Raw genomic sequence first — 22,107 nt, 5'->3', positions numbered from 1 at the left:
TTGTTAAGGATAAAGTCACCATGATTACTACATTTTCAATGCTTCCAATAGGCTTATTACCACATATAATAAGTATATGATTTTGCTTTTCTTCAATTTAAATTCCTTTCTATTAATTACACATCATTTCATTCTCCATAAAAAGCCCAAGAGTTATTTGGCTACAAGTGCAACTTATGACCTAGAAAGAAAAATGAAATCAACTTTAAGGGAATGATTAAGCTGAGAAGCAAAGAAAAATGGAATTCATAACATTTAACTTATTTCCTCTAAGGAGTAACTTACTTACCCCTCATTACAAGAAATGTGAGCTTCTGATTCAAACTCAAAAGTTTTATTTGGGGCATATACTTCACCATGCTTTATTTCTGGATTTGGACATGATTTTCCTAAAAGAAAATTTTCAAATTCGTTTTTTCATACCAATTTCAAAACATTTAAATCAAGATCAAAATTCTACACTGCTCTTTTATATTGATGAAATATTATTTTCTTTATTTAATTATTATAAGGGCAAACTTAAAATTCACATTTACTGAGGAACCAATCACCAATAAAGATTCCCTGGAGATTTCTCAAAGCCTGAAAAAATGCATTGCTATCTAAAACCTAGTTTTGCATGAGAAAATCATTATTGTTGCAGTGGAAAATTGACCCTAAAATGTGTAAAAATCTCTACAGAAAGCAAAAAACAACCAACAAAAATGGTTTTGTTTCCTTACTTAAACATGCTTCTTCAATAGGGCTCCATGAGCCATTAGGCTCACAAGTAGATGAGAGGAGATAAGGCCACACATAAAAGTATCCTGTGTGACACTCATAGTTTATTCTGTCCCCAGGATAATAATGGTGTTTAATGACACCCTTGAGCTTCATACTCTCCAATACTGGTGGATCAATACAGGGACCTAGGAATAAAAATAAAAACAGAAAATTAAGGATTTAATCTCTTTCACCAGCCACTTGTGGCCTAGCAGCAAGTAGGCAGTACAGAATAAATGGAAAGGTTCTTAGCAAGATTTTAAGTGACTGTCACATGCTTTTACCCAAGTGATGGTAGTAGCGGAGGATGTGTCTTGTTTACTTTAAATAACATCCTATTAGCTTTTAATTTGTTGAGGAATAAGCTAAATTTTCATTCAACAGTAAATTAAAGGAGACAAAATCTTTTTGGTATTGACTAAATAAATATATATATATATATATATATATACATATCCTTACATACTTTTTTCTAAATTCATTTCAAAGTTCACCTCTCCTCTAAAAAGTCTTCCATAGTATATAGCACTCTGCTCAGATTACTCTTCCATAGTTTGAAACACAAGCATGTGATCACTTGTCACTTCAGGCTCAGTTTCCTCACAGTAGGCAAAGTCCTAGAGGGCAGGGATCATATGCCTTCTTTTTCTACTACACTCTGTACACACTGGGTACTCAAGACATGCTATGATAAGAGGTGACTATTATTATTATTATTTTATTTTTATTTTTATTTTTTTTGCAGTACTCGGGCCTGTCACTGCTGTGGCCTCTCCTATTGCGGAGCACAGGCTCCGGACGCGCAGGCTCAGCGGCCGTGGCTCACAGACCCAGCCGCTCCGCGGCATGTGGGAGCCTCCCGGACCGGGGAACGAACCCATGTCCCCGCATTGGCAGGCGGACTCTCAACCACTGCGCCACCAGGGAAGCCCAAGAGGTGACTATTAAATAAACATTGTGGGTTTCAAAGATCAAAATAGATATGGACTAAGTATTTCAAAGTATGACTTCATTTCATATATTTCATATTTGTGAACTAAATAATTTTATGAGTGAATAGATAACATTTAAATATCAAAATTTGCCATTTTGAATAGACTTACATTGAAAAAATTTTGTTTTCTTCATATTACTTTAAATGTAATTTAATTTTTCTTCTCTGATCAATAGAGCATGCATATCCTTAGAAGCTCCCTGAGGTAGCTGTTTGGGCTATTTATCTAATATACCCCAACAGTAAAGCTACTTTCTTCCTATACTTTTATAAGTTTTTATTCTTTTTATTTTTTGGCGTAGGGAGTCCCTCCCTAGAAGAATGTAATTCCTACTTCAACAATTTCTCTTCCTTTTAATTACCTGTGGGCTCAACAACCTAACAAATCTGTTAGAAAAATTATGTAAAATAATGATATGGAGACGCATCAAGTCCTAAAGTGCTAAAGGAATGCAGAGGCCACACCTATAAGGTTAAGGGTCTAAGGAGAAAGAAATAGACCTATTTTGGTCCCTGACGAACCTTTTCTTTATTACTCCCCTGGATCTCTGTCTTACTGCAGATTGAGAGACTGGTCAAGAGAGAACTCTAAAGAGGTGAAATATTACCCTCCTTTCCTATCATATTCTAAACTCTAAACTCCTCTCTTGATACACCGTCCAACATTTCATTTACATCATGTGCTGAAACTGTTTCAATACTTAGCAAATGTTTTCAACATTTCTACTATGCTGATCTTGTTACATGAATGCTCCTCAATTAACTGCCCAAAACAAAACAAAAGCAAAAAGCAAAAAAAAAAAAAAAAAAAAGGAAAACAAAACAATACAGAAAACCCCCCAAAACAAAACAAAACCCTTTAGTATTAAAAGCATTGCTTAAAAAGAAAATTAGTTGAGTTGAATTTTATTAATAATATTAAATTTACTCAATACCCTGAGCCAGACATTCTCATTTTAACATAGGAAAAAAACAAACAAACAAAAAACACAGCCTAGAAATGCTATATAATTTCGTACTAGATGCAAATGTATTACATCATTCTAGAATTTCCTGGAACCACCAAGAAAGAAATCAAGTTAATAGCATGCCCATAATTAAATTACACAAGTGTTCTTTGTTTATGCACTCAATTTCAGTAACTATCTCGAAAGTATAAAAAAGAAGAGAAAATTCCTAAAATAACTCTCACACACAGTGTTCTGAATGGAAAAAGGCATGTCAATTGGACAGTTTAATCCATTCAACTAATGAAGGATTTCTTCCTACCAATACGCATCATGAAATGAGTGCTTTTAACAATGTGCAGTTTAGAATGTTGGCTTTGTCAACCAGTTGATCACAAGCTTTATACACTGTAATAATTGAGCCCAATAATCACACATTTTTATAATCAAATTTCTTCTTTTGCTCAGAACATTGAATTTTTTTCCTATGAGGATTTTCAAAGTAAATGTCCCTAGCTCCAAAAAAATAACATCTTAACTTAGTTTTTTCTAAATAGTTTACAACATTATTATTAGGCTGTAATGCTATACTTTAACAATGGATGCTATTACATAATAAGATAGGCTGCATTCAGAAAACTCCCCAGTGTTCCAGGTGAGTGTCAGGAAAGTGAAATAATGCTCTGCTGTGAATCAAGAAAACTGTTCACTTTCTATACACTTGCAAAAATTGTGCAAGCACTCTCTACCTGCTTGCAAAATTAAAAATAACTCCCTGACATAAGCACACACCACACCCCTTCCCATGTGGTTCCCTTCAGAAAATCATGGTCTCTGACCCAAATTGGAACTTCCTGAAATCTGACCACCCCCTCCTTCTCTCACTGTCCACTCAACCTATTTTTAAACTTTCTTTGCTTCTTCAAAACGCAGGCTCTAACATCTAACCTATCAATTTTATTTCTCAGTTCCCACTCATTTATAAGCCACTTAAATTACTTTCAAGTCATTAAGTAGCCTCCCTCTTGGTAAATTCACCCTAACACTCTCTCCCTCAGTAATTTTAATTACCCTGTCTACAACATCTGGAGCTATTGTTCATTCTCTCTTTGCTCTCTTGTGCCTGAAAAGCTCTTTTCCTTGGTTTCCAGGTAGCAAACCAGCCTGGTTTTCAGCCTGTCCTCTGGCTGCTCTTCCTTCTCTGTCTGATTGCATAATGTGACGTTCCTCATGGGTTATTCTACGAGCTCTCCTTATTTTCATTCTGCAAATCCCCCTGGGTCAGAATGTATACTCTCATGACATCATTACAACTGATGAGAGCTGCCTCCCAAATCCCTCTCTCCATCCTAGATCTTAGCTGGGGTGCCAAGTCTATATGTTCAACTGCCTCCCCACAGCTCCACTTGGAATGTGTCACACTATCTCAAATAACATAATGAAGCCAGCAAACAAGATACATGTTTTCCACAACTGAAATGCCTGTTCCCTCTCTCTGTTTCCACCTTTACTTCTAATTCAAGCCACTATCATTTCTTATCTGGATTGCTACAAGAGTTTCTGAATAGGTCTCCTTACGGGTCTTGCCACCTTTCATTCAGTTCATCTTCACACTGCCACCAGAGTAATACTGATGTGATACTAGGACCAAGGCCCTTCCAAGTCAGATATGTTTCAACGGCTCCCTGCTTCCCTCATGATAATGTCTAAGGCTCCTTGACATGGCTAACAGAGCTTTAATATCTATCTGCTCACTCTTGCACAGTCTTCTAAGCCATATTCAATTCCACTAGTAGTGCCCATTAAATTACTCAAGTTACTGTAGTGCTCTAGACCTCCATGCATCATATTACTTCAGCTTTGACCAGAGACCCTGCCATTCCTCCCACCCACTCATCCTTCAGTTTCATCTTAGATGCCACTTCTTCCTGGAGGCTCCTAACATCTCTCACCCAAAAAATTCAGTTAAGTGTCCTCATGAGCCCCAATTTACTTCTTTCATAGCACTTTTCATACTGCAATTATTCATTGCTTATTTCCATAGGAGACTGTAGCCTTCTTGAGGACCATGTCTCATTCATCACTGCATTTCTAGTTCCTACTGCCAAAGCTGAATGAGTACTGTTATCAGTTTTATACATCCTTGGGTCAAAATTCAAATTCTTTACTGTTCAGCCGAACTGCTCCAGAAATATCTTCAAGTCATCACTTTTTTCACTGCTGTTTCTGTTCCTATTTTCCATTTCTTTCATTCATTTATTTATAGACATTTCACTTTATGAGAATTTTTAATTTCTTTCATGCCAAAATATTTATTTTAATATTTTATTATAAACCCATTTTATCTTACTTCTATGACTAGAAATAGTATTTTAACATTATTAAAAGTGAACTCCAAAGACTGTGGGTTATATTTTTTCCTAAAGATTAGCAATGAACAATTCTAGAACTTGTTTCTTAAAACCGTGGTGATATTAATCATTTTAGAAATAGCAAATTAAACCTGTGCCAATCATTATTTTAGTGTTTTTTAACTAACTTATCCTTCACAATCTTCCTATGATTTGTGTACTATTTCCCATTCTTTAAGATGAACAATCTGAACCATGGTAAGGTGAAGTAATTTGCCCATGAATATATTTCCTGTAGGTAGCAGACCCAGGGTCAAGCCAGGAAACCCGGTTCCACTACCCACATTGCTTTCCATCACTGTCTGTCATCTAGAACCCTCGTATGGTTATGACAACAACGTTTGTCTGCAATTTAGTCCTTAAGCAATGGTCTTCTACAGAGCCTGGGGAGATTAAAGCAAGCTTAGCTTAGATTTGCATTGTGCTAGGGCAAACGAAAGGCCTCAAGGTGCCCAAAAAGAACAGGTAATAACACCACAGTCTGATTTTTATGATAGTAATTTTTCATTCCTAACTATCCTGTTCTTTTCACAATTATTCACTCTGTGATCTACACCGCTGCCTTCCTCTTGCCTCCTTTGCCCTACTGCTGCCACACTGGGTAGCTAGGCAGTCCATGACTGCCCCGAGCCATGTCACATCTCTGAGCCTTTGCTCACACTGTTATCTCTGCTCTGAACACCTTTCTTCCTGCTCAGGAGAACTCCTTCAACTCTTGTCTTCCTTGACTTAATTCACTCAACATCTCCTCTAGGAAGTAGTCTCTGCTTCCCTGGGGAGGCACTGACCAGTTCCCTTCTCTTGTGTAAGCAGCTTTTTGTAGGAAAGAGCTTTTTGCAGGAGGTCCCTTTTGTCTTGTCACTTTAGCAAAGCTATACTTTAATTAACTTCTGGCCCAAGCACACCTTTCACATCTTTTGATCACACAATACTTTGCCTAGCCTGTTGGTTCTCTTCTTAGATCAAATAGAAAGGAAGAATAATTAACAGATGATCAGATCTTTCCCCCAGCTTTCCCTTCAGTAACCTCGAGAGCAAACTGTGTGAAACAGATAACATCTAAAGAAATATCACAAGGAGTCAACAAGTCTGCAGGCAATGGGAGATGTCAATAAATATGACTCCCTATCTCAATGATTAACTGAGATTACTTCCCCTTTTTCCCTTAAAAAACTTTCATGGCCAAGCAGAATCTTCAGAGTTAGCTCTGGGACAGGAGTCTGCCTTCTCCCCAGATGCCAGCCTTCCGATTAAGCCTTTCCGTTCCTACCAGTACTTGTCTCTCAAGTATTGACTTTCTGAGCAGCAAGCAGCCAGACCTGAGTTCGGTAGTACTCGGACTCTCCTCTGCATGGATCTCTCAGCTCACCATCACATGTCTTCATGTTTAACACATGATATTGTGGACTCCATTCAGCCGTGTGGCCACAACACCTCACACAGTACATGCCTCATAGTCGCTATTCAAAACACTTTGGTTCTCAAAGTTACACTGCTGTCAAACAGAAACCAATGGTAAAGAATACAGTATAATGAATCTAATATTGAAAATAATCATCTTAAAACTTTATGCACTGGAGAAAGATTTGACCACCTAATTTCTTTTGTTCTCTATCTCCCAGTATTATTGTAACCTAGCAATTGACCAATAAGGACTATTCTCCTTGCACTGTAATAGGCAGAGTAAGAAACTAAGAAACTACTGTGTAAGCACTTATTGACCTTGGCTTCTTTCAAAAGAAAAGACCTAAAATAGGCAGAAGAGACCACCCATAAAAGGAAATTGTAGGTTTTGTCCAACAAAGCAGACTCATTCTGGAGGAATGAGACTGGTCCCTTCTGTGACCTACCATTTGGCAACTACCTCTGAGATGGCAAGACTCCCAAGGCACAACACTGTTCGATTGCAAAACCTTCTCCTCATGAGCCGCTTCAGCGCATGTTTATTATATCCACATACTTTCCCTGCCCAACATAGTGAGTTCTCATTTGTACCTTACCTAAGTTTCTTACCTATCCTGATTTTACCTTTCAACCTTAAACCTAACCTTCTTTTTCCTCCTCTTCATTTCTAGCTGTTATCTTCCCTGATACATCCTATTCATTTTACTTATCTATTTTCCTCTATTTTGAATAGTTTTCATCATCTCCTTCAACTTCTAGCTTTAAGCCTATTCTAAACATTATTATTCTTTAAAAAAGTCCTTTTGATTTTTTGTTAGCACTGCTGTTCCATCACCCACAACTCTCTTGCAGAGAAATAAACTTTCAAAATGATCCGTAACAAGCAAGACTGGAGTACTGAGAACCCTGAGGAGTCTACAGTCAGGAGAAGATAGATCCTTTCTGACCCCCAGCTGTCCCTGCCTTAGCTTTTTAGGCACCACAGAAAGTCCATCCTAAGCATGGCTCTTTAGAGAACCTTTCTCCTGGAAGCAAGAGAAGTTGTTCCTGGGCTCTAAGCCTCAGCCGAATGTTACCTTTAATTTTCTGGTACTTGAGAGTTATACAATAATGTTGACACTGAGGCAAAAAAAAATGGGCATTTGAAACCACAAGTGTGACAAGACAGCCAAGATCTCTGCGTTCTAGTGAGGAGAGAACAGGAAACATAGTTTGGGAGGGTGACTACCAATTGGGGGGAATTGAGCTGAAGTGTGTGTGTCCACCGGAAACAGTGCATCAGAGAAGGTCCCTCTGAGGGGATAACATCACAACTGACTTTGAAGAGTAAGAAGGAGCCAATTACGCAAGAGGCAGAAGGAGAATGTTCCAAGGCCAAGGGAACAGCATGTACAGAAGGCAAAGGGCAGAGTTTGGCCTGTTTGATGAGCAGAAATGTCTTCCCTTCCACCAGTCATTTGTTAAATGCTGTCAGAGAATCATGCTCCTTTCCTCCTGGGTACTTCTTTTGGGTTATAACATATTCATTAACATTATGTTTTGGCTACTGTCTACCACTCCCAATAAATTGTAGCAAGTATTTTATTTCCTAACATGTGCCTGGCACTGGGGACCCAAGACCAGCACAGGACCTGGCATATAGAAGGCAAGTATTTATTGAATGAATGCTGCTAAGAAAAAATGCAGCATACAAACTGTATATGTAATAGATCCTAAAAATAACTTGGACATGGAAACACACGTGTATATAAAGACAGAAGGAAATATACCAAAGTATTAAAAATGGTTGTCCTTTGATTGTGTATGTTTTATACAATAAGCATGCCCTTTTTGGGGGCATATATTTAAAGTATTTATTCGATTCAGTGAAACACGGAAAAGAAAAAAAAAAAGTGAATGGGCCTCAGCTCTAGTTTATGAAGCTGTATGGGAAAACCAGATGAACGTCATTTATAGTTCATTTTCAGGATACTCATTTTTCACTAGGTTTGGCTACCAATGTTTTTTAGGTTGCTTCGGTAGGCCCCATACAAAGCAGCTTCCTTGTCCCACACTGGGCACCACTGGGCTGGCGACTTCCACAAAGCATACACCAGGGTACATTCCCCCAGGCTCCCCAGCGGGGCACAAACACCCCACACACAAGGCATCACCGGCCTAGAGAACATAAGGCAACCCCTCCCCCAGGGCACAGCACCAGCCTAGCAGCATCCCCAGACACAGGGGCACTCAAGAGCAAGCCGTCCCCACCAGCACCGGGTCCCTGCTCCTGTTCCGACTTGGCTCAGTCCTGGAAACACCCTACAGACTTTTGCTAGGGACCCAGCCTGGTCCGGGGTAAACCCCGGCCGAGCCCACCACCCCTCACCGCTCAGTGCCCACCACCAAGCAAGCCTTCTCCTCGGCCACTACGTGGTCTCCACCCCGGTGGGTCCCCGCACAGCAAGACCCAGGACACTCCGGCCACGCCTTCAACCCTAACTCCGCACGACCCCGGGTGGATCCAGCTTCGCGCCTCCGCCCGGAGCCAACAAGCAAAGCTCCCCCGGCCCTCGGTTCTGACCTGCCTGCTCCCCGACCCACTCCAGTTCGCCGCCAGGGCGCACACTCTCTCCAGGCTCCTACCGGAGAATATGGGCAACGGGAGCACTAAAGACAGCAAAAGAATCCCGCCGCAGCACCAAGGAAAAGGGGGACTCTCTGGGCAGCCGGGAGGTGCCTGGCGAGGCGCGCAAGACGCCGTCATTTTTGGGAAAATCAGCGGGAAACCCGAGACCAAGCCAGGAGAAACCTTTTAGATAGAGTTCAGTTACCAGACGCAATAATCCCCGGATTCCCAGAGTCATGTGCGGTCACGCAGGTGGGCGTGGCCTAGAACTCTGCAGGAGCGAAGGAGAGGGCCTTGCGGGGCCAATGGGCGGGCTGCAAGGCTGGGCCTCGGCGCCCGGGGCGGCCCTTAAGCCTGGAGAGGCGGGGCGAGGCCCTTGCGCGGGGCTAACCCTCCCGGTGGGCTGGGAGCTTTGCGCCTCCTTCTTGGACTCGGACTGTCTCTGACTCCTCTGTCTGCAGACCTGAAGGAGAGCCGCGGCGGCTTGCGGGAAATGGCTGGCTCACCGCCTCTACGTAAACAGACTGTTACCAACCTACTCAAGAACGGTGGAAAGGAATCAAGGGCCGGTGCGGTCATCACTGTCCCTTTTCCGGAAAGCTGGACTGAAGAATCAAGCGCATCGACCCGAAAATAGAAACCTAGAGCCCAGCCAGTGGGTCACTGTGCGGCAGACACCCCTCAGGACTCCAGTTTGGACCTGGGGCACTCCAAACTGTCCGGACACCTGGACCCTTGCTCAATCTTTAGCATTAGTCAGGCATAATTCGGGACAATAGTTGAGGTTTCCGTGGTTGAGCCTCTGCTTCTGAAGCCTCTCATGGCCTGATGTCAAAATCACGAAAGGTTTGGTCATTGCTCTCCCAACTGCTAAAGTCAATTAGCCTTCCCTGTGTTCCCAGGAAAGGACCCCTGGGAAGGTAAATTGTTAACACCGGGCCATTAGCATAATGGGTTCCAACGCTACCGGGCTTTTGTCCTTGAGCCACTAAATGTTTTATTGAAGATGAAATATACATGCATGAAAAAGGCAAGGACGGGGTGGGGGGCATTAAGTGCCAAATTTCTTGGAAGCAGTAAATGTCATTAGAGTTGGGAGGGGTAGGAATTGGTCAGCTGAAGTGGATAAGGGGGAGAACTTTTCTGTTGAAACGATCTTGCAAACAATGCTGGAAAATTATCAATGAGCAAGATTTATTTGTAGAATTGTAACTAAACCCGTATGACTAGTAAAAGAAATATAAAAGTAACCCGACTGGTATTAAAGAGCAAACAAAAGAAGTTGACATTTTCTTATTAGTTGGCAAAGAATAAGAAGGTCAACCAACGTAAGTAAACGTATTTGGGGAACCAGTACCCTCAAATTTTAGTATTTAACGTAACTTTTCTGTATGTCAAAAGTTTTAAAATGGACATGACTTTTAAACCACCAGTTCCATTTAGAGTTTATCCCAAAAAAATCATCAGAGCTGTGAGCAAAGCTGTATAGTTTTCCAAAAAAAAATTAAATCCATGTGTCTAGCAAAAATATTAAGGATTTTATACTAGGTAGTTTATTGTTTAAAAAAAAATCAATGTGAGAAACTATGATAAATTCCTGAGTGGAAAAAGCAGACTCCAAACCAGTGTGTACCTTTTTTCATTCCTTTTATTAAAACAAAAGTAGTATCTTGATACACACAGAAAGAGATTAGTTGGAAATATACCAAAATTAACCAATAGTTGATAGGATTATGGATATTTAATTTTCTTTGTGCTTTTCAGCTTTCTATACTGACACTATGTTACCTTTGGAATCAGGTAAAGAAAAATAATTATTTACATCCAACCTATATTTCAATTGCTATTTCATTCATAGAATGGTGGGGATAGAACCTGTTATCACATAGAGTTAAGGTATGAGAGGATGGTGAGGAAATGGAAATTCTCCGTATAAACTTCAAATGCATCATCTAGAATTACAAAACTTTATATATATATTTTTTAATTTTTAAAAATTTTTATTGGACTGTTGGACTGTTAGTTTCTGCTGTACAGCAAAGTGAATCAGTTATACATATACATATATCCACTCTTTTTTAGATTCTTTTCCCATATAGGTCATTACAGAGTATTGGTTAGAGTTCCCTGTGCTATACAGTAGGTCCTTATTAGTTAACTATTTTATGTATAGTAGTATGTATATGTCAATCCCAACCTGCCAATTTATCCCTTTCACCCTTCTCCCCCGTAACCATGTTTGTTTTTTACATCTGTGACTCTATTTCTGTTTTGTAAATAAGTTCATTTGTATCATTTTTTAGATTCCAGATATAAGCAATATCATATGATATTTGTCTCTCTCTGACTCACTTCACTCAGTATGACAATCTCTAGGTTCATCCATGTTGCTGCAAACGGCATTATTTCATTCTTTTTATGGCTGAGTAATATTCCATTGTACCGCATCTTCTTTATCCGTTCCTCTGTCAATGGACATTTAGGCTGCTTCCAACAAAACTTTATATATTTTTAAACAATTTTATATGTGAGACGTACTAAAGCTATTCTGGGATGAACAAACCATGGAATTTCCTCTTCCTCCCAGACCAATACAATTTTTTGAATTCTTGGCAGAGCATATAAACACAAAATGTGGATGTGATATATAAAATATACACCTTAGTATTGGGGGTTATAAAATCCATAATTTTATAATTAAGGGGACAATGAAAGGAAATGCAATGAGGGGGAATTATCATTTCTGTTAATACTTTCAGTTATGAAGGAGTGATATAACAGAAATATTCTGTGGCTAACTGTTGGCATTAACTTATGAAAACAGAAATTATTTCTTCTGCAACTATTTGTACATAATATTGTATGTCAATAAGCTGAAAAAAAAACTTTCCCGTTTATTTTTGGGCCTGAAAGTAAGGGGGTTTTTTGTTTTTTTTTATTCTCATGAGAAAATTTAAAAGGTAGGGAAAGAAGTAGGCTAGTTTTTGCTAGATTAGATTCAAGGATTGGGGTTTTACTGGAACTTTGTTTCAGTGAAATTTCTGTACCTGGGGCTCATCAAATCATCCCAAATACAATTGAAGAGTTTCACATAGATTTCTTTAACTTATTTTGATTTGACCCAACTGAGGCTCCATTTGGAAGGTTCTAAGTCTTGTTCTCTATTTTTCTGGACAAGTTCCACGAGGCAGGGATAGTTTTCTTGCTGTATCTCCAGTGCTGAGACAGTTCTAGACCTACACTAGGTGCATAGTAAATACCCATTAAATACTGAATGAAATAAATGGGTGTTGCTGTCAAGTGCATTTAACATGTTTCTGCCAATCCTCCCCCAGTGTGCATTTACCAAATGCTGGGAAGGTCCTGAGAGATTTTGATTTTAGTAATTTTAGCCACTAGGAACAAAGCAAGATTTGTCTCTGAAAGGATTTGTCTACAACTGTCTGCAGAGAAAACTTTCCTAAATCAGGCATGGCAAGCTGACCTATGAAGTGGATCTACTGTCTAACCCTTAGTCTTGAGATCATTTTAGTGACTGAGTTCAAAGGGAGAGTATGGACTGTGAACTTCCTAAGGTGCTGAGAGGAATAGAACTCAAGAGTCGAGGCTTTGAGTGAAGTAGGGGCTTACACACTAGTGGTTCCTCCAACTCCCCCTAAAGATTTTGTCAAGCTGCCAGCGATAAAATGAGGAGAGAATGGAAAATATGATTGTTTGTAGACCAGATTTTGAGCTATGTAGTAGCTCTCCTGTAAGCTTTAGGAATGGCGGTAAGATGGAGGGAGGTGTCTGTGGATGTCATTAACCCGAGGGGGACTTCATTAAATAAAACAATGCTAGATGATCCTTTGCCTCCTAAATTGGTATATTTACATTTTGCTTTTCAGAGGTGAGGGTAGCAGCATGAAGGGGCCTGTGACTGCTCTCAGAAGAGGCTTTCCCCTGTCATGGTGCTTTACAGGTTAGGTGTTTGTGAAAACCTGAAAGAGAATGGCTAAACAGAGGATAGTTAACCACCTTTTTGAGGCTGGTCCTGGGAGCTCTGCCACCTCTACTCGCACCTGGTAGGCACCTGCCAGCAAATTGACCTTCTTACTTGGCTGTTACCTCAAGAGCATTACTGTGGTGCCACACCCAACACAGGGATTCTGAACCCAGTCAAGTACAGAAAGGAGGGCATTTCTCATAAGGATCACATATTCATTTTGTTTCCTCTTGGCTTTTGAAATCTTTACACAGTAAATATATTACAAACCATATTCCACAAGTCGATTTGCAAAGATAAAATCTCTTATTCCTTTCTTATTATAATGCTGAGACAAATTACATTTAAACATCATGTACTTTAACTTACATCTCACATTTAACTGTACAAAAAGGCAAGTGAAACAGAACAATGTTAGAATGTTAGTACTAGGAATAGCTTTGGAGATCAATTAGCCCAGCCCCGGCTTTTCAGATGAAATATATAAGGTCAGAAGTGAACAGAAATGCTCAGTAATACAAGTTAAGCAGTATAGTATTTTACCCATAATTAATAATGTGAAGAAAAAAAATGTTGCCTGCTATTCCAGTTCTGCAAGGATTAAGCCATTAGCTACTGCAGTTGCTCATGGACAGTGCACCCCGAGGGGAATTCAAGATGGAGAAAAACAGGAAGTACTTTGTGCTTTGGATTATATAGGCCCCTAGAGGGTTAAGATGCATATCTAAGGAAAAATATCTTTCATACTTAGAAAAGCAATAAAATCATTAACTTGAGATGTCTGTTCTTTGGGATTAGCAGTAATCTTTTGATGTTCAACTACATGTCTGCTTTTTTTTTCCAGCAAAAAATTCATGTATATCCTGACTGCTGCCTTACCTCCTCAGAGCCATTCCTCAGAGCTGAGAGACTGTTTCCTGGGCTGTAGTCCTCAGAAAGGTCACAGAATAAAACTTAACTCACAACTTTTACCTTGTGAGTTTTTCTTTCAGTGGACAGTATATACATTATTACATAGTATATATTTAATATATACATAATTTAAACACATATTTCCCATAGATAACTGATGTTTAGAGAAACACACAGATTTCTTGCAGTTAGAAAGTCACACACATCAAATATTTTTTAATCACATTGTTCACTGACATACTCCATTCTGGGGGGGAAAAAAAGAAATGAAAATTTTTTTCTTGTGATGGGAAATTTTGATTCTAAGAATGGTTGATTCCCAAGCAATTGATTTCTAGTTCTCCTTTAAAATTTACTTCCTCAGAAACCCAAGAAATAATAGAGATTGCTAAAATTTTAGCTAAGCAAAACATTGAGCAACTCTTCATATTTTCAGGGGCTACTTGTCTTTCTTTTTTGTTTTGTTGACGTAGGTGTGTGTCCTTTGCCTGTATTTTGTGAGATGAGCAGCGGTTGTCTTTGAATTTTTAAGTCTCAAGACATTTACCCTTTGCCTGTGATATAAGTTGCAATGTCTTCTTTCATTTTTCTTTGCTTATACTGTTTTATTTTTCTATCTTGTATGATTTTAAATTGAAAGTCACATTGATGTCCAGTTCACTCTTTATATTTATCAAGGTAAATGTGGAAGAATATACTTTAAAACCCAGAATTACACAGAAATTAGCAGTAGTCTTATACAAATCTATTGTTAAATATCCAGAAAGATTTGATATGTTTTAGAGATCATTAGAGTGGCTGATAATATTATACCAAATAAAGTTTTGATCTATAAGGATGTGGATGCATTAAAGATTCCAGGGCTACTTATTTAGAAGGTGTCAGTACGTGTTTATTGTAGGGGAATAAAATGTGCCACCTGGGCTACTTATTTAGAAGGTGTCAGTACGTGTTTATTGTAGGGGAATAAAATGTGCCACCTGGAAATGTGTCTCATTGGCATGAGGATTATTGGGCTGATTATTATTTTTTTTAAGTAAAGTTATTTATTTATTTTTGGCTGCATTGGATCTTCGTTGCTGCGTGCGGGCTTTCTCTAGTTACTGCGAGTGGGGGCTACTCTTCGTTGCGGTGCACGGGCTTCTCTTGTTGCGGAGCATGGGCTCTAAGCTCATCGGCTTCAGTAGCTGTGGCATGCAGGCTCAGTAGCTGTGGCTCGCGGGCTCTAGAGCACAGGCTCAGTAGTTGTGGTGCATGGGCTTAGTTGCTCCACGGCATGTGGGATCTTCCCGGACCAGGGCTCGAATCCATGTCCTCTGCGTTGGCAGGCAGATTCTTAACCACTGCACTACCAGGGAAGCCCTAGGCTGATTATTTTTAAGAAACAGAAAGCTCAGGAAGTTTTTTCTTGTTACCACCCTCTTAGCTGCTTAAAAAAGTTTAGATAAAGTGATTGTTCCAGGAACAGGACTATAACCAGAGATATGTGCAAACAATATGGGCTAAAGTGGTGGGAGCGGTGTGTGTGTGGGGGGAACTTGGCACGGCCTAGCGATCAGAGTCTACTCTGAGTCTCATTGTCTCTGCCTGGCCCAGCAAGCATTTTTCAAACATTTGTTTTTCCACCTCCATGTAAATTACCTTCCTCCCCTTTAAAGTCCCAAACCACTACCCCCAACATCCTCCTTCGTCTTTAGCTGAAAATGGTATTTAAGGGGAGTGCTCTGACCATTTTGGGAGTTACTGTTTTCCTGGGTTTCTCCCACATAAACATGTTATTAAAATTGGTTTGATTTTCTCCTGTTAATCTGTCTGATGTCAATTTAATTCTTAGACCAGCTATAAGAATTTCTAGAGGGAAATTTTTCCTCCCTGACATTATTAGCTTGATAAATTATTAAAAGTCATGCTTTCTTAGTTAATTTAGTGTTTTCTGAATTGATACAAAAGTAAGCTAGTCACTTTTATGATAAAAATTATTTTTATTTAAATTTTAGTATTTTAAAATTAATAACATAGGTCAAAGTGCTTTTGAAATAGAGCTTAAGAAATATCCAAAGCTTAATTTTTTTTCCAGCTATTTCTCTTGAATAGTATTGACCCATCTCCCCTATAATCATTTAATACCTTTTTTAAAAATTTTATTTATTTATTTGGCTGTGCTGGGTCTTTAGTTGCAGCACACAGGATCTTCATTGCCTCTTCGTTGCAGCGTGCGGGGTCTTTGGTTGTGGCATGCAGGCTCCTCGTTGTGGCATGCGGGATCTAGTTCCCTGACCAGGGATCCAGCCTGGGCCCCCTGCATTGGGAGCATGGAGTCTTAACTGCTGGACCACCAGGGAAGTACCAATGCCTTTTTTTTTTTTTTTTTTGCGGTACGTGGGCCTCTCACTGTTGTGGCCTCTCCCATTGTGGAGCACAGGCTTCAGACGCGCAGGTTCAGTGGCCATGGCTCAAGGGCCCAGCCACTCCGCGGCATGTGGGATCTTCCCGGACCGGGGCACGGACCCGTGTCCCCTGCATCGGCAAGCGGACTCTCAACCACTGCGCCACCAGGGAAGCCCCCAATGCCTTTTTAATAAACAGAAATTAATTTATTTTTCTTTGAGAAAGTGAAAACTGATATACCGTACATTTTTCTCCAAAATGTCTAAAATGAGTGGATTCTATTCAATAAAAAAGAAAGTATTTAAGAAAGAAAAACATGTGTATAAAGAAACATATATAAAGATTAGCAGAACATGAATTAAAATATTAACAATGGTTACCACTGGGTAGTATAATTAATGTGACTTTTCTTCATATCTTCTCCCTGCATTTTCCAAATTTGCCCTAATGTGCCCATTCTTATTATAAACATTTGGGAAAAAAATGACCAACTTACAAGCAGAAATCCTAGGCAACACTTTTTTCCTTTAAATAGTTAGACTACTTATAAATCCTAAGTGTAGTTTTCCCCTGACTAGGTAATGTGTGTTTTCAGCACAAGAGAGGAGAGTGAAGGGGTGACCGTAATCCAAGCTAAGAAGAGGGTGCTTCAGTAGGTACTGGGAGAGTTTCAGCATCTTCAAGTGCACATGTTTGCATCTCTGTGAAGTCACTTCAAAGATTTTATGAGTCTCAGATCTTATTCTGTTGAAATGAATTGGCTCTTTTCCAATCAACATTTTAATTCGAGGTGTTCTTTAGCTTTATAGTACTTTGTCAAGGAAGGACACTGAAATAACAAAATATTTTTATTTAGATGACAGCATGGTCGACAACTGGACTACCCAGAATTTATATGCTGATAATCATGATGCTAGCATTGCACATAAATTACAAGTTTTAAAAGAAGTGTTTACTTGGACCTCCCTGGTGGCACAGTGGTTACGAATCCACCTGCCAATGCAAGGGACACAGGTTCGAGCCCTGGTCTGGGAAGATCCCACATGCCATGGAGCAACTAAGCCCATGCGTCACAACTACTGAGCCTGTGCTCTAGAGCACGTGAACTACAACTACTGATCCTACACACCTAGAGCTCATGCTCCACAACAAGAGAAGCCACCACAATGAGAAGCCTGTGCACGGCAACAAAGAGTAGCCCCTGCTCACCACAACTAGAGAAAAGCCCACATGCAGCAACGAAGACCCAACACAGCCAAAAAAAAAAAAAATTAAAAAAAGAATTGAGCAACTAAATAAAAAGAGCCTCATTCTGGAACACACACAGGTCCCTCATAACACATAAAATGATTCCTTGAGTCTCTTTTCTGATCGATGGTTTTGTTAGAGGAAATAAACAGGAGCTCGAGGTTTGGAGGAGGGTCAGCTTCAGATAGCATGTCCTCCTCCCCTACTCGCAGTAAGATCGAAAGAAGTTACTGTATAGTTCAAGATATCCAAATGCTCCCTTGGCCATGCTGAAGCCTCTCCTGTTTCTCAAGGCCAGGAACACTGTTCTTGTACTAATGGACACCCCTGATGAGGCTCATCAGCTCACCTGTCACTCGCAGTTATTACTGCCACTGGATCCCTCATCATTGTTCTCCTTCCACCTCACAAGACTTCCCAACATCATGTGTTACCTGCATCACTGAATATTCTCATGTCCTTTAACATGGTGCTGTGACACTGGAGATGGCTATATTGCCCTCTCTGCCCCTGCACCTGGTCTGGGTGCACAGGTCGTAATTTTTTACAGACTCTAACTCACTCCTTGTCAACCATATGTTGCCACAAATGATTAACCTTACTCCTGTGAAATACTGTGGCCAAAATTCCAATTTTAAAAGGGAAATTTGAGACTATTTCATTAAGGAATTCCTACCTGTTTTTAAAAAGGCGATCAACGGTCAATGTGCACAGATTGAGATGCACCTTGAGCAAATGCTTGGGTTCCAAAAGAAAAAGGAAAGCTCACTATTCTCAAAGGTTCATAGCATAAATGCACAAAAATGTAGGAAAGCTTTGAAAAGAAACTGCCTGTGCAGAGCACTGACAGTCATCACCCCAAAATCACTGGAAACAACAATCCAAGAAAAAAACCACAAAGGCGTTTCCAGCTCCTGAAGTACATTCCATCTCCTTTGGTATCAGTGATCCAACTAGTGCCATAGCAGATTCAAATCCTACTTTCATTTTCAACATTTGAGTTGTTGAAAGCGTCTTGCGTTCAGTTTATATATTAGGTACCTGATATCTTCCTGATTTGTTTGCAGAGAATGAGGATGGACACCACTGCCTTCTTTGGGATGCAGATGGATAACTGCTTCTTTCAAGTTTTCATCTGTATTGTTGCTAATTGACAATGGAGAAAAATAGGAAAAATATTTTAAATATGTAACTTTCAGTGTTGAAAGAAGTTAGTAGCTTTCATTTTGAAATTTAGGCCATACTTTACTTCAAGTTTCTCAAATCTTTGAAGATATCTGAAAAGAAAAACCAAATCCCACATTTCAAGTCTAAGTAAAAACTTGCATTAGGAAATAATAATAAAACCATCCTATACATTGTGTCAGAAGATTCTAACTTGCTTAGAGACAAGTGTCCATACTTAAAATAACATTTCACTATTTCCAAAGTAATTTTGATTACTGAATATTGTTCACCACAACATTGTGACATTTAGGCTTCACCGTGCGAATGGCTTTGCACTGCAGTCTTACACAAGACTTCCTTCTTCCCCTGTAGTGAAGATATAAGTTCTGTTTTCTGTACAGTTGTTACCCACAGTTAGGAGAGCAGCAGTAGTTGTCATGAAGGTATATGAGAACTGACAGTAAATAGAAGTATTTAATGACTTTTAAATGTCAGTAATCATAATCATGCATATATAACAATAGTTAAAATTTTCTGGCATTCACCATATGTGAGAACCTGTGTTAAGTGAGGTAGAATCTATTATTTTCCCTATTTTACAGGGAAGGAAAGTAGAGTTTAGACGGGATATGTACCTTGTCGAGGGTCTCATAGTAGTAAGTGAGTGTGAACACAGGTCTTACCGATTGCAAAGCCCAGGGTCTTACCGGGTATGCTCCTCTGCCTTTGTGGGTCATTTAATCAGCACTTCACTTTACATAAATGAAATGATGAATCATACGATACCAGTACCTTTAGACTTCAAGTCTAGGTTGGTATTAGGGATTGAAGAATGGAAGCACAAAGAGTTCACTCACTCCACCACTTCCCAGTACTTCCTCATTATTCCTCTTTACTCTCATGGAGGTTAGATGGTGGCATCACTTGAGACAAAGAGGAGACTGTGAGTCAGGAGCAAAGTGTCCACAGGATGAGGAAGGGCAACTTGAGATTCATGCATGAGGAAGCGTAGAGGGCTGGACAGCCACGTTGGATGGGTGTCCAAGGAGCAGTGACTAGGTGGTTAGGTGAGTAATGGCCTGAAAGTGGTCTTGGATGATGAGTGGTACACGGGGCGTGAGAGGATACAACCTTAGTGAGTATGTGTTCAAAGAATGGCTGTGCAGGTAGTTGATGGTGGCTAATGTGAATACAGGGTAATGCAGCGAGCCTTTACAGAGAGTGGCCTTAATAATTTTGAACTCTATGCATAATACTAATGAAGACTTCAGGCTTTATCTAAATGTGGACAAGGGGCTGTTTTGTATAGAAATTGGAGCGAATCAGAGGCAAAAACAACAGGTAAGGATTATTGGGCTCTGAATGGAGGAATCTATTATTTCTCAGTAATCAGTGCATGACTTATCTTGCTTAACATTTGTCACAAATTATTGAGGTAGTAAATACATAGTAAAATACCAAGTGTGCAGGTAAGACCTTTTTAAAAAAAAAAACTAGTGAAATGTCAAGCCAGTGAGGTTATATCACAGAAAAAAACCTTGCATGAACAAATAGGAAAATTGTCACTAAACCTTAATAAGACAGAGGCCCTTACAGAAATATGATAATTCTCTTGTAGGCTAATAACTCAAAATAGAGTGAAAAATGAGAGTTTGCCTACCATTCTCTAGAAAGATACTGACTCATTATACCAGAGTAGCTAAGACAAATCCAATAAAATAGAGGGACAAAAAAAGGATTATTGAAAGAAAGAGGAAATATTTCAACCCTGTACTATACACAGTTCTAGATACTGAAATTCCGTGATACAAAATCAGATTCAGAAATGGGCAAAGAAAATTATCAACAGAATGTGTGAAAGGGTTCATGATTTTGCTTCAGATAACTCAGACTAGAGCCTTAACTCTTAACAACTTCCCACTGATATGATTTTAAGTAAGTCACTGAATTTCTCTGCATCTCAGAGGCTTCTCTGCTTTGGGATAATACTATTATTGGGTCTACCTACTTCACAGAGTTGTTTTGAGGGCCAAAGAAGACCACAAATGGTAAAGCATTTTGTAAACAATGTTTTAGATATTGCTATTCTTACTACTAGTCTTGACTACTGTAAAAGTGGAGATCAAAAGTCATTAAATAAAAATTATTTTGAGTCCCTGGTAGGTAGGTGGTCCCTGTTCACAAGTAGCTCATTGTCTGTGGAGGGGCATAGTGAGGAGTGTAGTGGAGACCAAGAAGACAAGAGAGAATTTAAAGAGTGTGAGAAAGGACAATTCAGGGAGAGGCAGGAAATGGCTAGATTGTTTGCAAGAAGTTCTGCTGTGATACTTTGTTTTTTTTAAAGTTTATATTGGCATCCTCTGTGCATATCAAAACTACAATTTCTGTAAAGCTTCTTTAGGAGACTGTATTTGCTTAGAACGTTTGCTATAGAAAACTGCTCATTTAAAGTTCAAACTGTTTCTCCTGGATTTAGTTTGCTCATATCTCATTGACTTTGACCACACTGATTTTGTTATAATTAAATCAACTAGTACACAAGCTGTGTATGTTCTATTCCCAGTCAAAAACATTTCTTGGGCTTCCCTGATGGCGCAGTGGTTGAGAGTCCGCCTGCCGATGCAGGGGACACAGGTTCGTGCTCCGGTCTGGGAAGATCCCACACGCCGCAGAGCGGCTGGGCCCGTGAGCCATGGCTGCTGAGCCGGTGTGTCCAGAGCCTGTGCTCCACAACGGGAGAGGCCACAACAGTGAGAGGCCCGCGTACCGAAAAAAAAAAAAAAAAAAATTTCTTTATTTAGATCTGAATCCTTGCAAGGTTTTGGCAAGTTTAAAAAATAAATGGAGTTTATAAAAGATTATTATTAGTTTTTTAAAATTTTTATTTATTTACTTATACAACAGGTTCTTACTACTCATCAATTTTATACACATCAGTGTATACATGTCAATCCCAATCTCCCAGTTCATCACACCAACCCCTGCCCACCTCCACCGCTTTCCCCCCTTGGTGTCTGTACGTTTTTTCTCTACTTATGAGTCTCAATTTCTGCTCTGCAAACTGGTTCATCTTTACCACTTTCTAGGTTCCACATATATGCATTAATATACGTTATTGGTTTTTCTCTTTCTGACTTACTTCACTCTGTATGACAGTCTCTAGATGCATCCACATCTCCACAAATGACCCAATTTCGTTCCTTTTTATGGCTGAGTAATATTCCATAGTATATATGTACCACATCTTCTTTATCCATTCGTCTGTCAGTGGGCATTTAGGT

The 22,107-nt window shown here is 39.6% G+C and overlaps 2 protein-coding genes across 4 annotated transcripts in view; both read right to left on the bottom strand.

Moving 5' to 3' along the window:
- Positions 1-9,341, bottom strand: part of LOC111184602 (membrane cofactor protein-like) — a 32,407-nt gene extending 23,066 nt beyond the window's left edge. The window contains exons 1-4 of the mRNA XM_089909110.1: positions 9,144-9,341; positions 6,165-6,173; positions 723-908; positions 290-389 (exon numbers count right to left, since the gene is read on the bottom strand). Coding sequence (XP_089765236.1) covers positions 290-389; positions 723-908; positions 6,165-6,173; positions 9,144-9,264 — 416 coding nt within the window. The 5' untranslated portion in view covers positions 9,265-9,341. The remainder of the gene's footprint in view (positions 1-289; positions 390-722; positions 909-6,164; positions 6,174-9,143) is intronic.
- A 1,424-nt stretch (positions 9,342-10,765) lies between these two features.
- Positions 10,766-22,107, bottom strand: part of LOC111184732 (complement receptor type 1) — a 118,987-nt gene continuing 107,645 nt past the window's right edge. For 2 of the 3 annotated variants that reach the window (XR_016392668.1, XR_016392669.1), the window contains exons 21-22: positions 18,701-21,546; positions 17,222-17,240 (exon numbers count right to left, since the gene is read on the bottom strand). Coding sequence is in view for 1 of the 3 variants with exons in the window: in XM_089908945.1 (XP_089765071.1) it covers positions 17,228-17,240; positions 18,701-18,805 (118 nt within the window). In the remaining 2 variants the exon portion in view is untranslated. Of the gene's footprint in view, positions 17,241-18,700; positions 21,547-22,107 lie in introns of all 3 variants that reach the window. The other variant, XM_089908945.1, reaches the window with a different exon arrangement.

The sequence above is a fragment of the Delphinapterus leucas genome, chromosome 1 (assembly GCF_059928025.1).
Source record: "Delphinapterus leucas isolate spDelLeu-1000000601 "Yukka" chromosome 1, BTC_Dleu_Yukka2, whole genome shotgun sequence".
NCBI classification, from domain to species: Eukaryota; Metazoa; Chordata; class Mammalia; order Artiodactyla; family Monodontidae; genus Delphinapterus; species Delphinapterus leucas.
This window is presented reverse-complemented; position numbering and strand designations above follow the sequence as displayed.